Here is a 22,361-nt window from a genome sequence, read left to right as displayed (position 1 = left end):
TGATGACATATGATTGAGAAGACCAATTACATGGTAACTTGCATAAGACTTTCTTAAGTTAGTAGCATTTCTGGGTATTGGAGACCCAAAGTTCTTACAAATAGCACCTTTTAAGGTTAATAGCATTCCAAGTTCTGGGTACTGGATACCCATCAAGCTCTGTTAGGATGTATGATCCATCCCCATTTGCCTCCTTGACTTTGTATGGGCCCTCCCACTTTGGGCCTAGCTTGCCAAGGTCTTCCCTTCTACTTGCTTCATTTTTTCTCCAGACATGGTCTCCTACCTTGAAGGTCATAGGGCGTACTTTCTTGTTATAGTACTTTGCCATTTGCCTTTTGTTTTCTGCTTGGCGAATGTGGGCCATTTCTCTTATTTCCTCGATCAAATTCAAGTTTTCTCTAAGGGCTTCCTCATTTTGAGCAGGATCAAAATTAATGACTCTTTGTGTTAAAATAGTCAGTTCTGGTAGGATTACGGCTTCCGTTCCATATACCAGGCTAAATGGAGTTTCCTGGGTGCTTCCTCTTGGGGTAGTTCTATGAGCCCATAAAACACCTGCAACTTCATCCACCCATCCTTTTCTGCACTTGCCCAACCGGGCCTTAATTCCCCCCAATATGGCCTTGTTCATGACCTCCACCTGGCCGTTGCCTTGGGGATGAGCTACTGAGGTGAACCTTTGTTGTATGTCCATGTCTTGGCACCATGTTTTGAAGGGATTCTCGGCAAATTGCTTCCCATTATCACTAACCATCACATGGGGAACTCCGAATCTACAGACTATGTGTTCTCACACAAAATTGATCACTCGCTGGCCTGTGATGGTTGCCAATGGTTTTGCCTCTACCCACTTAGTGAAGTAGTCCACGGCTACTATCAAAAATTTCATCTTACTGATGCCTTGGGGAAATGGACCTACTATATCAATTCCCCACTTGTAAAATGGCCATGCTGTTGTAACGGGGATGAGGTCTCGTCTGGGTCTGTTGGACACTGGTGCATGCATCTGACATGATTGGCACTTTTCAATTACCTCCTTGGCATCTTGATATAAGGAGGGCCAGAAGTACCCAAGTCTCATGATCTTGGTTGTAACTAATATTGGTCTGGCGTGGATACCACATGTTCCACCATGCACTTCTTGGATGAGTTCTTTTGCTTGCAAGGGACCTACACAACGAAGATGGGGACCAAGGAAGGATTTTCTGAACAAAGACCCTTCCATGATCAAATACATGGGTGCTTTCATCCTTACTTTCTTTGCACTTTCCTTATCTTCAGGGAGGACTCCATCTTTGATGAAGTTATACAATGGGGTCATCCAACATTCACCTTCTTCAACTTGAGAAATTTCCTTTTTTGGCACTATGGATTTTTCTTTCAACACCTCCACTAATACCTCCTTTGTAAGATGAGCAAAGGTTAAAGATGCCAGCTTACTTAAGGCGTCCGCCTTTTTATTTTGGCTCCTGGGAACCTGTTCTATATTGAATTTCTTGAATTCAGAGATAATCTTCCTTGCCTCTTCCAAATAAAGCTGCATAGTCTTTTGACTTGCCTCAAATGCTCCTTTTATTTGGTTTGCTACAAGTTGGGAGTCCACGAAGGCATGGATTTTTTCCACCCCCATTTTCCTTGCTATTCTCAACCCAGCTAGAAGGGCTTCATATTCAGCTTCATTATTTGAGGCTAGGAAGTCAAAACGAAGGCACAGGTGATTCTTTCTTGTCTGGGTCAATGAGGATGAGACCTGCTCCTGACCCTCCAGCACTAGAGGCTCCATCCGTAAAAAAGTCCATGGTGGACTTTCTTCTACCTTGCTTACATCTTCCTCCTCCCCCTCAACTTCTGCTAAAAAATCCGCCAAAATTTGGCCTTTCTTTGCATTTCTTGGCTGAAATGTTATTTCATGCTCTCCAAGCTCAATTGCCCACTTAGCTAGCCTGCCTGACACTTCAGGTTTTGATAGGACTTGCCTGATGGGCTGGTCTTTGAGAACTTGGATGGGATGACCTTGGAAGTATCTTCTGAGACGTCTAGCTGAATGGACTAAAGCAAGAGCTAACTTTTCCAAGCCTGGGTAGTTTATCTCGGGCCCTTTCAATGCCCGGCTAACGAAGTAAATGGGCATCTGAGAACTTCCTCTGTCTGCCAACAACACGACACTTACACACTCTTTGGAGGCGCCCAAGTAAAGAGTGAGTGCTTCCCTGGGTATTGGAGCAGTAAGTGTTGGTAGGTGAGCCAAAAATTTCTTCATGTCTTGAAATGCCTTTTCAGCCTCCTCTATCCAAGAAAAATCTTGTTTCCTTAAGCATCCCTTCAAAGTTTTAAAGAATGGAAGGGACCTATCAGCTGCTTTAGAAAAGAATCGTGTTAAAGAGGCCAGCTTTCCATTTAAGCTTTGCACTTGCTTCTTTGTTTTCAGAGAAGGCATATCTACAACTACTTAAATCTTCTTTGGGTTAGCTTTTATTCCTCTTGCAGTCACTATGTGACCTAAGAACTTCCCTTCTTCCATTCCAAAGCTACATTTGGAAGGATTAAGCTTCATATTTATCCCCCTCAATGTATTGAAAGTTTCTTGGATATCAACTATCATGGCATTCTCCTCATGGCTTTTGATGACTATGTCATCCACATAAGCTTCAACATTTCTCCCGATCTGGTGTTGGAAGGTTTTGTCTATCAGCCTCTGGTAAGTGGCCCTAGCTTTTTTCAAGCCAAAAGGCATTTTTTGGAAACAATAGATGCCCTGGTCTGTATGGAAGGCAGTCTTGTCTTCATCACTTTTCTTCATTGAGATCTGGTGATATCCCTTGTAAGCATCAAGGAAACACTTTAACCTGAATCCATCTAGAGATTCCACCTTCCAACCTATTTCTGGGAGGGGGTAATTGTCTTTAGGACAAGCTTTGTTGATATCTTTAAAATCGACACAAAGCCTCCATGAGTCGTCCCCTTTCTTAACCATAACTGGGTTTGCTACCCATGTCTGGTATCTAACCTCTCTGCATATGCCTGCTTCGACCATGTTGTCTACTTGCTCGCAAGCAGATTTGCTTCTGTCATGATCCATGCCTCTTTTCTTCTGCCTTATAGGGACTATGTTTGGATTAGCGTTCAAGGCATGTTCTGTAAACTTTCTTGGAACACTTGTCATATCTGACGTTTCCCATGCAAAAACATCTAAACTTTCTTTCAAGAGGTTGATCAACTTGCATTTTGTTTCTTTGGGGAGTTGTGACCCAATGATAACTGGTTGCTCTGGGAATTTTCTATTTATGATTATCTTCTGCTCCGGGCCCTCACTTGCTACTTCAATTGACAAGTCATGCTTCACTTCTTTTAGACTTTCCTTATTGACCTGCTTGCACTCCCTTGGCCATACCATGCGTCCCTTTATGGTGGCTACCCCAGCTGGGGTGGGGAACTTAACCATCCCATGGATTGTTGATGGTATGGCTCCGAATTTCTGCATGGATGGCCTGCCGAGCAACACATTGTATGGTAAAGGTGCTCTAACAATTGTGAAGTCCACAACTTCAATTCTATGGAGTGGGTATTCACCCATCATTACCTCCATACTTACTTCTCCAATGGGCCAACTAGATTCACAATTGAAACCAACTAGAGGTGCCAAAGGCGGGCGCTTGAGGTCTTTAACTCTTTGAGGGAGTTTATTGAAGCAATGCTCGTAAATAATGTCAGTAGAGCTTCCATTATCTAAATATATTTTCCCAACCTCGAAGTTTGCCAAGCGAGCTTGTATGACTACAGAGTTTGAGGATACCGTTTCAACAGGTGGAAAGGAAATTGGCACCACTGCCCAACCTTCCAATACATTTGCTTTACGCTTTCCTGGATATTTTCTTTGGTGTACCATACAAACATGTCCTTCTGCTGGACCCGGATCATCATTGTTTTCTTTTTTAACTGATGCCTTCTGCCATGCGAAGGTTTTCTTTATGGGAGCTTTTCTTCCCTGTTTGGCTCCAGGAACAAGGTGCTCTAACTTTCCTTCTTCTAAGGCCCTTTTGATTTCTGCTTGGAGTTCTCTGCAATCATTAGTATCATGACCGTGGTCCTCATGAAAGTCACAATACTTATTCATGTTTTTCTTTGCAGATCTGAGAGGGAGAGGGGGCTTGAAAGTTGAGCCCACCCTCTCAGTTTTCAAAATCTCTTTTGGAGACTTTGTTAAGTCCACAAGATGGACACTTTTGCCATATTGAATGGGCCTCTTATCTCTTATGTCATCTGGACGGTCATCTCTTCTTGTATCTCTTCTGTAATCTTCCCTGCGGCCATCTCGTTTAATATCAAAACGAGGCCTTTTCCCTCCAGAGGGTCCTACCCATGACTTATCTTTTCTTATTATCCCCCTTACTAACGTGGAGGTTTCTCTAGAACGGAGATAATCATAGGCTCGATCAATGGCTTCTTTGAAAGTCTTGTGGACTTTTGTAGTCAACTTTTCTTGGAGGCCTCCTGGGTGCAAAGCAAGAGTAAAGCCAAAGATTTGTTGACTCTCTGGTAGACCGGATATCCTTTGGCATTCTTGAGTGAATCTTAAAATGAACTCTCTTAGTGGCTCATTCTCCCTTTGCCTTATTAGGTGAGCCTCCAGGTGATTACGCTGGTGCTTCTTTTGTTGGAAGAAATGGGCAACGAATTTTTCTTTCAAATCTTGAAAATCTTTTATACTTCTTTCGGGTAAACCAGTGAACCAATCTCTAGCATGACCTTGCAAAGTTCCAGGAAACAAGTGGCAAGCCACCGGGTCTACCTATTTTTCTGTGAGTATTGCTTGATCATATAATGCCAAGTGGTCTTCTGGATCCCTGGTGCCATCATAAGTCTCCACAACTAGAGGAACTTTTTGACCATCTGAGAATGGGTATTCTGCAATCCAATCACAGAATCTTGATTTGACGGCTGATCGTGGAATGCTTACGGTTCGCGCTTGCCCTCCTGCCTCCTCACCAGATAATACTTTTAACATTTCCAACAATTCCCTTGCTGGGTTTGGTGGTGGTGTTGGTTCTGGACTAGGTTTGTTGCTTCTTAAGTTGTTCCATCATTAAAGACATTAAAGACTCCACAGCCCCCTGAGAGATTGTTGGAGGAGGAGGTGGAGGTGGAGGTGGAGGTGGAGTTGGTTTGAGTATATTGGTGAGCTGTGATAACCAATCTTGATTGGGTTGTGTTGTAATTGGAGAGGTGTGTGCTTGGGGAGGTAGTTGGGATGGCTCCCCTATAAGCTTTAGCAATTCAACCAAGTGGCTTTCTTGGACAGTAATGGTCCCGGATGAGCTAGGGACAAGTTGCTCAACTGGGATTACTTGGTCACTTCCAAGTGAAGAGGATGTGATAGGTAAGGGTGGAATGACATTTTGAGCCTCATGACCCTTGTTTTTTAACAACCCTTGGGTGTTGGCGCCTGAGTCAGGTATGCCTACAAATGAGGTATTGGGTGAGGATGACGTCCCTCTTACCGAGAACATTGACCCTATAGTACCCGAGTCTTGGGTGGGTCATGTAGTAACTATGTCCTCAAACGAGTATTGGAGTCTAACTCTTACATCCAATAAATTTTTATCAGAGATTCTTTTTTCACCCCAGGTATGCTCACTATTAGTGGTTTGCACATTTACAAGAGGTGGAGAGTAACGGTGGTATCATTTTTAGACTTTTCACCACCACTTGCCTCAACCTTCATAGACCCAGGTGAGGTTATTTTTGAAAGTGGAGTTTCTTCCCTGGCCATGCAAGACCAAGAAAAAGAGAAATGAAATGGTGATTTTGATTTTAACAGTAATGGAATCCGTTCAATAAACGGGTCCCACGGATGGCGTCAATGTTTGAACCTAAATTAATTGGCTCAGTGACAAACAAGATTAAGGACCACAACCACCGCAACTCCTGAGAATTCAGTGCGAACCTAACAAGTTCTTGACGAACCTAAGGCGGTAGTGATTGTGGAGTGATTGTGAATTGATTGAATATGATTGATTGGCTGAATTAAATGTGAACTGAATGTGTGTTGATTGACAGCATTGAATTGATCTTTTATAGAAGTATATTTGGAAGGCAGATAAGTACTTTCTGGGATTCTTATATTATCAGTTTCCTTTTCCTTGTAAAGACTGTAGCTTCACCTTGATGTTATATTTATATGTTACAGTATATATAAACTTACTGAGCTATACAAATAGCACATATAAATATGAATGGTATACTCGAGCAGATAATTATAAGTAATCATAACTCCAGCCATACACCTCGAGCAAAATATAACTCAGCCCATTAGGGAACTAAATCCAACCCATGTAATATTGCAAAGGGCTTTAAGTTACACGCCTAGTTCCATTTTGTTTTAAAGTGGCATCTTCAAATACTCCAGCAAGGCATCTATAGCTCGAGCAGCTCGAGCAACATACAATATTTATCTAGTCGAGTAATATGGGATTTAAAGGAAGTCATCAAAGGTCCGGCCCATTAGATACGATTAGGTTTGTATATACTTTAGCAAGAGAGTTAGCAGCACACGTTTGAGTTAGGGGAACATTGTCCCTGCTTTCTTGTCCTATCTCGAGCCTCCTTCCTTTTGTCATATCTCGAGCATCATATCTCAAGCATATCTAATTTTTGTAACTCGAGTCGTAAGGCTATATATATATATATATATATATCTCATGTCTCGGGCCCTTGTAAGTCTAGTAACCCATGCCATATCTCGGGTGCCCGCCTAACTAGAGCAAGCCATCTTATGACATGTCTATATAAAAGAAATAGGTTTAGCCCGTGAATCTGGCCTAGGTTAAATAGATCAAACATCTCGAGCCCCTCATATTCAGAGTATATCTCGGGCATAACATATATCTCGAGCATCCTTCAAGTCTTCATATCTCGAGTAAGTAAAATCCTTTAATTTGAAATTAAATATACATATAATATATATATATATATATATTGGGTACTCGATATTGATCTCGAGCATTAGGATGATGTATTTCATGCTTGCCCTTTGTAACTCGAGCATCTATATCTCGAGTCCCACTCATCATTTGTTAGTCGTTATTATCCGGTGGTTTAATGTTTCAAGTACACATGTTTAGTCTCGTGGATATCTATACACGATCAATAGTATACATGGACTGTTAGAACCATATTATCTTCTATATTAAATCAAAAGGAAGTGAATAGTAGCTTTTTAGTCTTTTTAAGTTTTCACACAAAACTTAAAAATACTTATAGAATACAATCTTGTTTTATTATATATAAAGTTTACAAATAAAAAAAAAATTTCTCTCTCATATAATATTACAAATAAAATGTTTTTTCTTATTGACTTAATGCAATAGTCATTTTTATTTTAAAAATATTATTGTGTTAACTATATATTTATTGTGATAGTTGAATAATTAGATTTATATCAAGTTATAATGTTTTAATGACAAACATTACATATATTTTTTTTAATATATTTTACAATTTTAAAATTTTGATTAACATCTACAGGTTAAACCCGGGTTGATTAACTAGTTAAAATAGTATACATGGACTGTTAGAACCATGCATATTATCTTCTATATTAAATCAAAAGGAAGTGAATAGTAGCTTTTTAGGTTTTTTAAGTTTTCCCACAAAACTTTAAGTTTTTACAAAGCTAAACATTTTAGATAGTAAATTTTTAAATTTTCCAAATTTCTCCATAATACTTAGAAACTTTTTACCTTAGTCTTACAACAAATTATTTATATTAAAGCAAAGTATCGCACCAGTCTAGATTTTGTCATGTTAGACCCTGTTTCATTTAAAATTTTCCTTTCTATACTTTTTGTTGTGTTTTATTTTTTGGTTTGATGATATATATTTTCGGTAAAAAAAATTTCCTTTGCGACTTTTGGTAGTAAAAATAAATATGATGGTGTGTTGTGTTAACTTTGATTTTAGAATTTTAAAATTTCACCACTAGACTTATAAAGTTTTTACTTTTGGGCTAGCTACAACAAATTATTTATATTAAAGTAAAGCATCGCACCGGTCTGAATTTTGTCATGTCAGACCGTGTTTCATATAAAAATTTCCTTTTCATACTTTTTGTCGTGTTTAATTTTTTGGTTTGATGATGGATATTTTTGGTAAGATTTTTTCCCTATTTTTGGTAGTAAATGTAAATATGAAAGTGTGTTGTATTATTGTTTTGAAAAAGGATGACGGACAATCTTTATACAACATTATCAATATAGGAGTAAACACATTATTGTATTGGCTTTATAGATAAAAAATCGCAAAATTATAAGTTTGGCCCCGCAATGTGAGGCTTTGCGAACCTCCTAGTTAATGCTTATATCTTTAGTGGTAAGTTATCAATGTTGCTATAATGAAAAGAGAAGATTTAACCTTAACTACATCATAAAAATAATGCTATTATACATTAGGCTTAATTTACATTAGGCTTGATAGTTTTAAAAATTTTAATGAAGGGACTAAAAATTAAAATTCAAAAGATGATGTCATAAATTAATTTGATAAAAATAAATAAATAAATAATAAGAAAAAGTCTAATAATGTCAAATAAAATTTTCACAAAAATATAGATGTTATCTCAATTTTACTATATTTATATAAAAAATTGTAATTGTTTTATGTTCATTGCTTCTTTGCTAATACATTTCTTTATGGGTAAAAAAATTACTCAATTATATTAATGTACAATATTATTTCCCCGCGTAATACGAGAAATAAATTTATTAAATTTTTGTAATATGATAATTAGAATTTATAGATAAAACATGTTAAAATATGATGATATTATTAACTGAAAAAATGTTATATATCGAAAATGATAGTAAGATATGCATGTATATTTTTCTATAATGATAGTGTAAAGTTAAATATAGATACCAACAGTTGAAAATGATGATACTATTAACTGAATTTGGTTTTATTGTATACGATTTGTAGAATTTGTTTGTCAAATCTTGACATAATGACGATACAAATTTAAAATATAGATAAAAAAAAATGTTTATGTAGTGTAGTAGTAAAATTCTCAAAAAAACATGTTATCTTCATTATTATACAAAATCGATGATCAAATGACTAACTTTAAACTACACTATGTATAGTGGGATGAGTTATTCAAGGGACATTTATTTTCAAGGGGACATGAGAACAAATGTTAGCCACACATTTATTCTCCCTCTTTTCCTTTCTCAGTCTATGTTTTTAATTATTTTTTTATAATTATTTTTTGTTAAAAAAGCATTCCAAAAATATTTGGGTTATATGTTGAAAACAGGTAGATACGATACGAGGCGTAGCTGTTAGCTGAACAGGCGTTTGCCGTCGGAAGGGTTTCCTCTTCATCGGACAGAGCCATCAAGGAAATACACAAAGGGGTCGGAAGCAAAATGTGTTTGGAAATGTTTTCGATTAGATGGACGACGGTCTAAAAATGGTGGTGGTTGGATACGGTACGAACTCAACCATGGCGGTGGTGAGGGTGGCGGGGAGGAAGGCCGGTAGTGGTGGTGGCGGCAGCAGAGATGGTAGATCAATAGTGCTTAAATATGTTGCTCAGAGTTGTTTTCATGTTTTTGAAAAAAGAGTCCTCAAATTATCCCTTTTATTATGTGTATATATGTGTGTGTTTCTATAGATCGGACATCTGACTAAAAGGAAAAAAATATGTAATAATATTTTAGCATCTAGGATTCTCACAACTAAATTCCATCTAGCATTGAACTATAACAAAATTTGTGCTAAAACAATGGCAAAATTTGATATATAACATGAAAATTATCGTTTGATAACTTTTAGGTTAAAATCTAGAGATAGATAAGAGGAAATGATGAACTTGGGTTACGACATATAAAACGATGCATAAGAGTTATTTTTTCATTATGTTAAAAGAATACTCGTGTTAAATTTTTCTTTTAGTTAGCGAAATTGTCACATTATATTTGTTATTCGTACAACTCGATATACAGATTTAAAATCTATAAAATCTACACGGTCAATATTAGTGATCATTCTTGGCATTCACTATTTAGTATGGATTTAGTAATAATAGTAATTTAGTAAATCTAAATATGAAAGTTGATGTCATCAAAACCATCCAAATGCTACATTTAAAAGTAGCTTTTCATCCAATGATTATAACTTTTTAGAAAATTATTTTAAGGGGCTCTTTTATTATTATTGCAAGACATTACGTTTAGCACATTTTATGATAAATTACAAAGTAGGTCTATCTATTTCAACCTTAATAAAGAATTGTTTATTGTCTTTACTGATTTCTATACTTATTTATAAAAAAAACTCCCCCTCCCCCTTCTTAATTTTAAGAACCTAAAATGACACATATACCCTCCATTTTAATACATTCTTATTTTTATTTTATAGATTGTGACTAAAATGCCCTTTAAAAAACTCAACCTATATCTCTTCCTCACGCAGAAACACATAACAAAAACCCTAACTCAAAATTCGTCCCACTCCTCCTCCCTTTCATATCTCACGCAACAATTCATCATATCTCCGACCACAATGAAATTACTTTTACGTTAATAGCCACACTATCATCGTCGCCGTTACCATCGCTGCATTGCGCGGATACCAATCTAGTACATAATTATTCAGATGACATATCTTAAAACGGAATGTCAAAGTATAAATATGAATACAAATCTTAATATAAAGAACGTCTAAAAGTTAATGTAAAAATTTAAATGTTACATCTATATTATATTATTGGGAAAATTCCATAAAAAGTGAACTTTTTTACTCAAAATATATTCTTAATATAGGGAACCTATTTAGTTTTCATCTATTAAAAGAAGTTCGTTTCCAAAACTTTTCAATAAAGGTAATATCGAGAGTTTTTAATATTAGACATCCGTTAACTACCAACGTGGCATGCCATGTCCTAAAAATGCCTACATGGACTAATGAGTTGACGTGAACACCTCATTATCAACTTCACAAATTTTTCTCTATCAACTTTTCCGGCAACAACATTTTTTGTCCAAACATTTTTTCTAGTCATCATCATTTTCACACCATTATTTATTCCATTGTTCTTTCCAAAGTTTATACATTTCACTATACGGGATGATATTTGTACCACTCTTTTTCATTGTAGACTGTACAAGTATTAACTGCACCGATGTGGTAAAATAATCAAATAATTTGGTACTAATATCAATTCTCTTCCGCTATTCGCATTAGGAGGAATCCAACCAATCTTTAAAAATTTCGAAAATCACAGTTTGGAAATCCAAACATCAATATATATATATAGGGTAAAGTTATTTTGAGAACCCTTTTTTACATGAAATCATAGCAATATTCGTGCACATGTGATCAAAAATCCAAATCTTCACATAATTGTATAACGGATGATAATTCATGCATCCACACAATTATAAACTCAAAATTACACATAAGTTATTCAGAAAACAATCAAAAAACAATTTTCATGTAAAGAATAATCATCGGTTGGGCTTGATTTGAAAAGTTCTCAAAAATTCTCGCAAAAAAAAGGGTTTTCAAAATAACTTTACACTATATATAAATGTGTGTGTGGGGGGGGGGGGGGGGAGAGAATATAAAGTTGTTCGGCACCTAAGCTTAGGTGTGGAACCCCTCACATACTAATATTTTATTATTTCTTGTTTAATGAATAAATGCATGGGCCCCCATGATTTTTATGGATTAAAATAAAATAATATGTGAAGGTTCCACACCTAAACTTAGATACTCGACAGTCTTATATTCTCATCCTCATATATATATATATATATAGGAAAATGGGAATATAAGGTTGTCCATCACCTAAGCTTAGGTGTGGAACCTCTCACATACTAATATTTATTATTTCTTGTTTAATGAATAAATGCATAGGCCCCCATGATTTTTATGGATTAAAAAACAATATGTGAGTGTTCCACACCTAAGCTTAGATACCCGACAGCCTTATATTCTCATCCCCCATATATATATATATATACATAGAAATCTATATCTAGTTGGATTTGTGTTTCGTGGAGTGACGAGATTTTTCTACATCAAAACAATCGTTCAAATTGGGGAAAAAACAAATCAATTTTGACATGCCTATTTATTTTCACGCATACCACCAAATTTTCCCCTTTTTTTATACTTGCTTTCTTACCTTCTAATTTATACATAATCATAATCATCATCATCACAACAGTTTGTTTTCTCTCTACTTCATATATAGGATTTCAATGCTATAGCAAATTAGATCAAGAAATCTCCGGAAAAAACAGTGAAGGTGTGATTTAGAAACCACCGGAAAAAAACAATGGTGGTATTTCTAAAAACTGACGGAATCGTCCTTTTGTTGCAGACTACCAACCTCCCACCGGAAATCACCTCAGGTCACCACCATCCTCAATTCAGCCCCTCACCACTGGTCATTTACTACACCCCCCCCCCCCCCCCCGGAAAATCGACACCAACCCCCCTATTTGGACACCACCGACAAAGCTCTCTAGCCCTCACGTCATTCAAAAAGCAAGCAATCAACTTGAACAGATTTAAACATTAGGGTTCATAAGTTTCTTTGGGGAAGAGTAGGGGAGACTGAAAGAGAAAAGCATCAATTGGGGAATGTTTTTGTGATATATAGATACATACATAGGTAAGGGGTAAAGTAAAACAACTATTAAGCTAAAACATGTAAGACATATTGTGAGAGTGACATGTGTCCTTTAATTATTTTGACTAATAAATAATAAAAACTATGATAATAAGGATAACATGGTCTTTTTCATTTTAATTTTAAAACTTTCTTCTTTATTTTCTTGTCACAAATCCATCCCTCTTTCTTATCAACAACAATATATCCATAATCCATCCCTAAAATCATTCTCACAAACGTATTTTCAGATCCATCCATCCATCCCTTGACATTTCCAAATACCCTTCATTTTTTTCCCTTAAATCCCATGAAATAAAGTCTTATTAGTATTAATATTTTTATATAATTGTGAAAAAGATGATCGCAGACATCGGAAATGATGCGATGAGTTTGGTGAATGTTGGAAGTATTTTTTTCATTAATGAATGGAGTGGGTGTTGGTAGCATTTTCATATTTCTGAAGATTAAAGTAATAAGTCAACATCAAATTGTAGATTTTCACCTTTTAATATGTTTTTATCTATAGTTCTTCGATCTGTACATATTTTGCAGATTCATCCACCCTCACTTCAAGAGTTCAAGTGACCGGTGGATCACTCTTTCATGACAAACTGTCCCACTATCCGTCACAGAAAAACAATAGATCCATCTGTCGCTATTCACTAGTGGTGTTCCACTTTCTTGAACTCCCTTGTCTAATTATTCATCATTAGAGGTCCAGAGCCACCATTTTCTTCCATAACCACAGACGAAATCAAAGTTGAAATCAAGAGAGAGGTCCAATGTGCATCAAATTTTATGTTGTGTTAGTTGTGTATTTAGATGTTAATTATAGTGCATCAAATTTTTTACATGACAGATGGTCAATGTTGAATTGTTTTGTGCATCAAATTATATCAATGTTAAGTTTCTATGTGCATTATAACTTTTCATTATCGATGGTTTCGTATAAGTGATAAAATGTTATGTGCATCATAATTTTCATTGTCGATTGTTTGTGCATCACCGCTGGATTGTTTGTGCATCACCGCTAAGCATGTAACAGTCTTGTACAGTTGTGCATCATTATGTGTCTCGAATTTGTACAGGGTGAAAGAAGCGGATGCCGTTCATATAAGGGAAAAAAAGGGGGAGAAAATAGAATGGAGAAGAAATGACTCGAAAGTGAGAATAAAAAGGAAGACAGCCTCATGTTAAATGTCAATTCTATCCCTAAAATTAGATTTATTATTAATTATCTTAATTAATTTTTGAGATCTGATCTAATGATCCAAGTTTTTTTATACTTATTTTATGATAATACTTGTTTTATAATAACCACTCTCTACATATGTAATATATAAATATATACATAAATATAATCCATGTTAGTTTTTTAATGACATGGCAAAATGACGTGTAATTTATAAGAGTCTGACGTTAAAAACTAACGATATTATCTTTACTGAAAAAGTTTTAGAATCGAAATCCCTTTAATAGACGAAAATTAAATAGGTTATCTATATTAGGAATTCTATATAAAAGGTTATCTTTTTATGGATTCTTCCTTATATTATAAAGCAAATCTATTTTTGATTTTCAATATTAAACTTAAAGTTTCTATATTGATTTTAAGTTTCAACAAATACATATTCTAATGCATGATGTATCATACATCATAGCCACATTACATCAATAACCTTCACTGCTCGCGCCGCCACCACCAACCACCGTCAATACCGACGCGTGCCACCACCATCCATCACTGCCACTACCGCTACCGCCATCACCGCCTCTACCATCGCTCGTCAGTCGCCACCATCACCTGTCACCGCCACCACTGTCGCCATTATATCACTACCACAACCGCTACCTCTAACACCACCGCAATACACATGTATCTTCTCTTGTAAGATAATAGACATAATATTTGTTGGGACAACGCCGGAATTACGAGTACTATAAATACAAGAAAAAGAAGATAAAAACAAGGCCCAATATCTTAAATGTCGTCCTCTTTATAATTAAATTAGTAATAAAACATATTCTCCGTGACTCATGCATCTTTTTAAAGATTTGCAGTCTTTGTAAGAAAACATAAAAACTAAAAAAAGAAAAATGAGGTGGGGCAGAATATCAAAATCCTTACAATCTTTCACTGCTCATACTCTACTATTCTGCTTCACAATTTTGCTCTTTCTTAAATTGGATCATCATCTCTTCTCTTCTTGGTGGTATGTGTTATCGTTATACATACATATATATATATATATATTCTATATATACATATTTGTCATTACTTCAATTTTGTTTACTGATATCCATTTATTGCATAATGATGACTAATGATTAGATATAAGTGTTATTGATATTTATAGATAATAATGATGCTTATAATTTTAGTATTTAATATTAGTATTGGTAATTTTGTTTTATTTTTAGACTTTTTAGTTAGGTTTTTGTAAAAATTTACAAGGTGGCCTAGTGGTAAGGCATTCTAAAGTCGACCCGATTTTAGACCGATTTCACGGTAGCTTGAACAGATTAGGGATTTGTATAGATAGGTGGTAGCCGACTAAACGCTGACTACTCTTTGTTATGCCGTGCGAATTTCCCTTAGGAGAGGTTTCCTGTTTAAAGTTTGTGACTTTGTGTTGCTGTAAACTCGGACCTCATGGATTAGTCGGTTAAAGGTCAGGCTCCATGATTACCAAAAAATAATGGTTAGGTATTTTGAAAAAGAATCCAGACTGAATTTGCATTTATTAAGTTCAAGATTCGACATATGAAGAAAGTAAGGATCTTTATATCGTATTGAAGTAAAACGTGTTATTATCTTAGGATATGTAAGGACTAAAATCTTCTAAATATTATGCAGTTGAAGGACTAAAGTTTTCTCCAAAGTTTTCATTCATGACATAATGTGGATTTTACTGACCAGAATTACACATTTATTTTAGAATTAGTTTTGTTAAATACGTAAATTATATTTTATGTTGTGCAGGAGTATTTTCTTCCCGCTTTTTCTATTTCATTTAGTTGTAGCCCGTGGAAGATTCACATTACCTGCACCATCAGCTACCCGTGAACATCATGTATCGTTATATATTGACTTTTCGTTGTATTTTCTTTTCCGGTGATGGTGATTATTAGACTTACACTATGTTCTTGAGTTTTTTAAAGGGAGGAAAGAAAAGAATCCAAGTGATTATAAAACAAGTTTGGTTCTTGAGTATTTTTAAAGTGAGAAAGGAAATGAATTGAAATGATTTGAAAAAAAGTTTTAGTTGTTTTTGTTTAAAAAATCTTCCTCCCATTATTGGGATGATTTGGAAGGATCAAATTTATCTCCTCATCATTTCACTTCTTTTCTTTTCTTAAAAAAATGGACTCAAGAACAAAGCATTAAAGCGTTGTGATTAGTGTTTAGACCTGTTTGACGATATGCATCATGCAATCAATCATATCTCTTTCGTTGTGCAGTGGGTACCATGTCATGCAATTGCTGGCATGCCTTTGCTTGTTGCCTTTGAGCTGCTTCTTTGTGTCTTTCTGGAGAGCATCTATGGTACTCCAAATATGGAACTCACTTCTTTATATTATTGACTTTGTGAACCTATACATTATCTCCATCCTCCACCTCTAATCAAAGTCGTGTTATTCTTGTTGTGAGATAATCTAGTGAACCCAAAGTTTGTGTTTGTTTATATTGGTTGTTGAGAGCTTATTGATATCTTATGTGTAGTTATGAGAGTTCCTGCTGTAGACTTGAAGATCGTCTTTCTGCCTTTATTGGTATTTGAAATAACAATTCTTGTTGATAATGTCAGGTTAGACATTTTAATGGTGCTCATCTTATGTTCTATCATTTTACTAAAATAAAATTAGATTGTTCAAAGGACTACTGGTTTACTTTCTTATTCGAGGAAGAGATTTGATGTTGGTGATATTTTCCCTTGTTACAATGCTCCTATATTGTGCAATAAAATTTTCATTGTATATCAGTTCTTTTCAGTCATCCTTATCAACGAGTGTTACTTGAGGCCTAATAAGGCACCACTTTAGCCGGTTGTTTGTGAAATTTGAACGATATCTAGGTTTAAAAGACTAATGGTCGCTAGGCTGACATGTCTCCTACAAAGAATAAATATCTGAAGTTCTCATTATATAGGTCATACAGAGACTAAAAGTAGCGTTTCTTATGTAGGAATTGAAGGCAAATATGGAATGGCCGAATGAAATATATTGTCGCAAATGAATTTAACAAACCCTGTAGAAAACGACACAGCCATTTATAGTGAATGTGATTCCTTTGGATTATTATAAGTGCGCTATGTGACACTAGCAATCGTATAGTAGTTCTCCTTCAATTTTTGACAACGGATGTAAAGACAATGAAAATGAGTACATAGAGTTTGAACTTTTATGTTGGTCATATGAACTTCACAACCACTTCTGATTTTCCAAAATCGCATTATAGGCTTTTTGATGTTGATTTATGCATGTAACATGTTTGACATCTTATCATTTATTTGTTTACAGAATGTGCAAGGCTTTACTACCAGGAGATGAAGAAAATTTGAGTGATGATGCAATATGGGAGACACTTCCAGTAAGTTTAGCTGAATATCTTTGTGTTATTTTATTCTGATGGGAGTTTTGTAATTGTTAGCATTTCGATTACTTTTTCAGCACTTCTGGGTTTGTATATCCATGATCTTTTTCATTGCTGCTACCTTGTTCACCCTTTTGAAGCTATGTGGTAATATTTTTTGTGAATCTCTTTTTTTTAATATACATACATATAAGATTTTCCTAGCATCCATTAGGATATGATTGGAACAGTTTTGGTGATTGTGGTCTACCTACGCATCATCATTTTTCATATCTGTGAATGGAAGTTCTTATACCATGTCTTATTTTATTAGCAGGTGGTGTTGGTGATATTGGTGCTTTAGGATGGTGGGACCTGTTCATAAACTTTGGGTATTGTCTTCATTCTATCAGAGAAGTTTTAGTCTTGTAGCAAATTTCATAAACAGATGATGAACTGTGGTCTAATTTTGAGTTTTTTGTCAAAATAGTGCTTTTTCTATTTTGTGTTAGAGAAATGGTTTTTGACATTGGGTGGTTTTAAAATGGGTATTATGCATATGTGAACTGCGGATCAACTAAAAAGTATTTCCCCATTCCGCATTTGAGATATGTAAATTGTGGTTATCGTAAAGATTCTTTACTTTTATGATGCGTCCAAGCCCAACAAAAGTGAACTATGCATTTGTAAAATGTGGAATACAAGTTTTTTTTATAAAAAAAACTACAATCTGCATTTTTCAAATGCGGTGGAAAGGAATATTGTTTGTAAAACCGTGTTTTCGAAAAGATTCTTTACTTTTGTGGTACATTGAAGACCAACCAAACTGCAATATGCATTTGTAAAATGCGTAATACAAGGTATTTTTTTAAAAGCTACAATCTGCAATTCTTAAATGCGGTGGGAAATAATATTGTTTAGTAAATCCGCATTTAACAATTGCGGAATACGTATGTTTTAAACGCCTAACAAACACCATTTTTTAACAAAAGTTAAAAATAGCACTTTTTAAAATTTTTGTACTGGGCTAAATATTTTGTTTGCATCAACAAAAAATTCTAATTTTTTTACTGTACTGTAATCTTATAAGCTAACAGGTTTCCAAGAGCCTTGTTGGCATCATCGAAAGGTATAAAAAAAAAGAAGTCAACATGATCGAAGTTTTTGAAAGGTTAAGCCTTTATGTAAATGGGAATAAGGTGTTGGCTACTTGGCTAAATGAAAATCCAAGCGTGCATCACCTTTTATTGCAATTTGTTTCCTTATAATATGTTCTAACTCAGTAACTTGTTGTCATTCATTGGCTACAGAATTGCAGAGTGCTTTGCATTTCTTGTTTGCACAAAGTGGTCTAATCCAGCGATTCACGAAAACTTCCAAGCACGTGAAGGCAGTTCATCAACAGTTATTCGATATCTTGATTGGAATAACGGCCTAGTAGCTGCCTCAGATGATACCTCTGTGGATAGGATGTGTGGATTGCAAGACATTGGTGGTCACATAACAAAAGCTCTTGTTATTGCATTTCAAATCCTGCTTTGTATCCACTTAGAGGTATGTTAAATCATTCGATGGTCAACTATTTTGGTATGGCTTAATTGCATGATACGGTAACCATCTTTGTTTTTTGCCCAGAAAAATCATTAAACTATCGCCTTATATGAAAAGCCTCAAGTTTTCTAGGTTTTTTATTAAAAACTCTCGAATCCAGATATCAGGAAAAAACTAGGCTGGCTTTTTTAAATGTGGCTCTAGATTGGCACTTAAATACTGATTACCTGCTGTCAAGACTGCAAAGTTCATTGAGTCATATTTTGAAAGTTTGAGTAATTTTATGGTAAGAAAGTTGGTTACTTTATATGCAATGAATCATTGAAATATATTTCTTAAATAGTTTAAATAATCTTTTTGCTTTACATTATGGTCTTCCCGAGTTGCAGGAAAATCCTGCTGCTGCTAGTAATATCCCGCTTTCCATTGTCTTCTCTCCTTTACTTCTACTGCAAGGAGCAGTAGTACTTTTTACTGGATCTAAATTGGTGGAAAATATCTTATGTTTACATAATGGGGCCTACACAGGAAGATATCTTGTGTTTTCTGCTAGAGCTCGTGACTTCTTTGGGTTTTTGTCCCATGGCTCTAGGTAAATCATGTGGCATTATAAAAATCCATGTTTTGTTGACCAAGCCTTAATCAAAGGTTTACTTATACTACTTATTACTCTCATTTTATGCATAGGTTGCTTGATTGGTCATCCATTGATGAAGAAAGTCGAGAAGAACAGGCACGACTTTACCATGATGGAGCTGTGGGGTAAGTACTGTTAACAGTAATAAGTCATTACTCATTAAGTATCTTCAAGAAAAAAATTTCAATAGAAGTTATATGGTTGGATTATCCAGTGTGTTCGTATTTAGTATATAAATGATTTTCTCCAGCATTGTAACTTCTTTACCTGGGTTTTGGTGTCTACCAAGTGTTCATACAACTATATAAGTACTTCAACTGATTTTATGGGAACCTTCAATTGGCTCTAATAAAAGCTAACAAACTAAAATTAGTCAACAGTCAAGGTGGAAATGTAGGGAGTCAGGCAGGTTAAGCAAACTGGTAAAAACAGGTTTGGGTTTAAACGAACCAACAGGTTTCATTTTTAGTACAGAAAGGTCAGGTAATAACTCAAATATGTTGAGGATATATTATGTATTATTGAACATTCGGAAAAGTGAGGGTAGTGCTATCACACACCTAAGTTGGGTGAAATATCTTCTCACGTCCTAGTTTTCATCCAACTTAGATGTGTAAAAGCTCCACCTTCACTTCCCGCATATATAGTCAATGTGTTGATCGTAATTACGGAAACAATATCATTTCAACTATAACTTGAATAAGTCGATAAAATGATTTATGGTGTTGCGTGCATTAGAAGTAGACTTTGGGGGACTTTCAACCTGTTTGGCCCATTTAACTGCTTCTCCGTTGGACTCACTTAAACTGTTTGAAAACACAACCCAAATTGATCAATAAATTGGTCAAAATTAGCAGCTCTGGGCAGCACCGCAGCAGCAATATTAACATAAGAGACTTGAAAGACCAATACAGTAGTGTTGTCAAACTTGTGACTTGACACTGATTTTGGGGTCGGGAAGATCCAACCTGGAATTATTTAAAAATTCTGTAAAATGGAAATTGTTGACAATCATGGTGGTGATACTGGAACTGGGTTTCGACATTTTTATATGGTTGTGTATGAGCAGTTATAACACTTTCTGTGGATCTTCACCTGAAGTAGTAAAGAAAATGCCGAGAAAGGATCTTGCTCAAGAGGTAAGAAGAAACCACATTTTATTTTGTTTGTATCCAAGTTTTGTCCTGAATTTGTTCATACACGATTTTTACTTCTTACACCATATCAAGGTTAGGATTTGTGGTTACAAGTTTAGGCTATATTCATCTTCTCAGGTGTGGAGACTTCAGGCTGCTCTTGGTGAGCAAATGGAAACCACAAAATTCAGCCTACAAGAGTTTGAAAGACTCCAAAATGTAACAATTCTAAATCTTGATTCTTGGCTTTACTTCAGTTTTAGTTGCTGAACTTCTATGCTATTCAAAAATGGAAAATTGGTTAGGTCGTAGGGTTACTTACACAAGTGAACCTGGACTAGAATGGTACTGGCTATACTTGGTCTGGTTCTCAGTTGTAAAGGCTTAAGAAACCAATTTTGAGACCTGTTATGAACCAAAGCCAGAACAAAAACGAGACTGATGTTTTTCTTTTTTACTTCATAAATATGTTAAACTTGAAATGATGTCGGTTTTATAAATATTGTCCGTTTGGAAGTGAACTGGTTATAAACCAGAACTAGACTGGTACTGAAGCTGATGAACAATCCTAGCAGGTGTTCTGTTGGTTTGGCCAGTAATGTGTGAAAACAGAAAAATATATAATAGGTCCTATTCCTACATCCCTAATTTGCTCTGTGATTATGGGTTTTGAATCTTGTTGCAATTTGAACACATTATGCCAGGAAAAAATTCTTTGCCGGGTTTGCTTTGAAAGACAATTAAACATAGTACTCCTTCCCTGTCGGCATCGGATTCTTTGCAGGTACTTATATTAATACTTGCGATTTTTTTTATCTTTCTCTATATGTTATCATGACACTTATGATCTATATCTCGCAGCACGTGTTCTGTAAAGTGTAAAAAGTGCCCTATATGCCGCGTTATTATTGAAGAGAGGTTACCTGTATATGATGTATAGCCTTGGTTATCCAAATGATCGGAAACCTTAGACACAGTAGTTGAAGATGCAAAGATTTTGCAGATTCATGATAATTGTTTCTTGCTTTTTTGCCAAGTTTTTGTGAGCAAAATGCAAGTATACATATACAAATAATTGACTAGAATAGTAAAAAAGTTCTCACATTTTTAAAAAAACAATGGCTTATATTAATTTTTCCCTTTACATTCTCTGTATATATATATGACATTTATCAGGCTATGCAAGGAGCCCTTGTCTCATCCTCAATACCAACGTGTATCTGCCATGAAAAATAACTTGTCACCAGATCTCTCACAAGGGTGCGTCAATAACACACACAATGTGCCTCGTAACCTCATAGTTGAAGCACTCCTGTGATTTGATGCTGCATTGTACACGCGTAGAATAGTAAAAAAGGCTTCCGTGTCGAGTCCAAAATCCATCAACTAGTACAACTTTTGCAATGTGAGCCCCCACAGGATCTTGATGGTGACTTGAAGCATACGTTTTTAACTGTTCCTAAAGCGTTCTAGTGTAGAGCATCCATTGATCATGAGTCTATAAACCACCACATTGAAAAGTGTTATTTGAAAAGATTAAATGAGTGATCACGATGGACTTGCTCAAGTTAGAGACTTCTAAGGACTGGTGATAAGCAACTGGTGATAAGCAATCACACTAAAATAAGGTGGGAAAATACCATAAAAAAATTAATGTTTACAGTTTTATTTTGTTTTTAAGTCCTAGATTGCAATAGCTTTATTTTTAAACACAGTATTAAGATGGGGGAACATCAAAACAAAACCACCTGCCACCTTCATTCCCCTCCAAGGTGTTCTTCC

At 35.4% G+C, this 22,361-nt stretch overlaps 2 protein-coding genes across 4 annotated transcripts; one reads left to right on the top strand and one right to left on the bottom strand.

The window, feature by feature from the left end:
• Positions 1-793: 793 nt before the first annotated feature.
• LOC122608955 lies at positions 794-2,440 on the bottom strand. The gene has a single exon (XM_043782022.1). The coding sequence runs from the start codon at positions 2,438-2,440 to the stop codon at positions 794-796; it is 1,647 nt and encodes a 548-aa protein (XP_043637957.1).
• A 12,251-nt stretch (positions 2,441-14,691) lies between these two features.
• LOC122607598 lies at positions 14,692-21,711 on the top strand. Of its 3 annotated transcripts, XM_043780612.1 has the most exons (15): positions 14,692-14,895; positions 15,666-15,756; positions 16,145-16,229; positions 16,407-16,491; positions 17,204-17,273; positions 17,354-17,423; positions 17,590-17,647; positions 18,566-18,809; positions 19,196-19,214; positions 19,335-19,398; positions 19,494-19,568; positions 20,513-20,582; positions 20,718-20,798; positions 21,284-21,363; positions 21,441-21,711. In XM_043780612.1, exons 1-15 carry the CDS (start codon positions 14,780-14,782, stop codon positions 21,517-21,519), a joined length of 1,287 nt encoding a protein of 428 aa, XP_043636547.1. In that variant the 5' UTR covers positions 14,692-14,779; the 3' UTR covers positions 21,520-21,711. The 3 variants fall into 3 exon arrangements, with proteins under 3 accessions (XP_043636547.1, XP_043636546.1, XP_043636545.1); XM_043780611.1 differs by having other exon boundaries at positions 17,593-17,647; positions 19,196-19,398; XM_043780610.1 differs by having other exon boundaries at positions 19,196-19,398.
• The last annotated feature ends 650 nt before the right edge of the window (positions 21,712-22,361 follow it).

The sequence above is a fragment of the Erigeron canadensis genome, chromosome 7 (genome assembly GCF_010389155.1).
Source record: "Erigeron canadensis isolate Cc75 chromosome 7, C_canadensis_v1, whole genome shotgun sequence".
Classification (NCBI taxonomy): domain Eukaryota; kingdom Viridiplantae; phylum Streptophyta; class Magnoliopsida; order Asterales; family Asteraceae; genus Erigeron; species Erigeron canadensis.
Note: the sequence above shows the minus strand (reverse complement) of the source record. Positions and strands in the feature narration are given on the sequence as shown.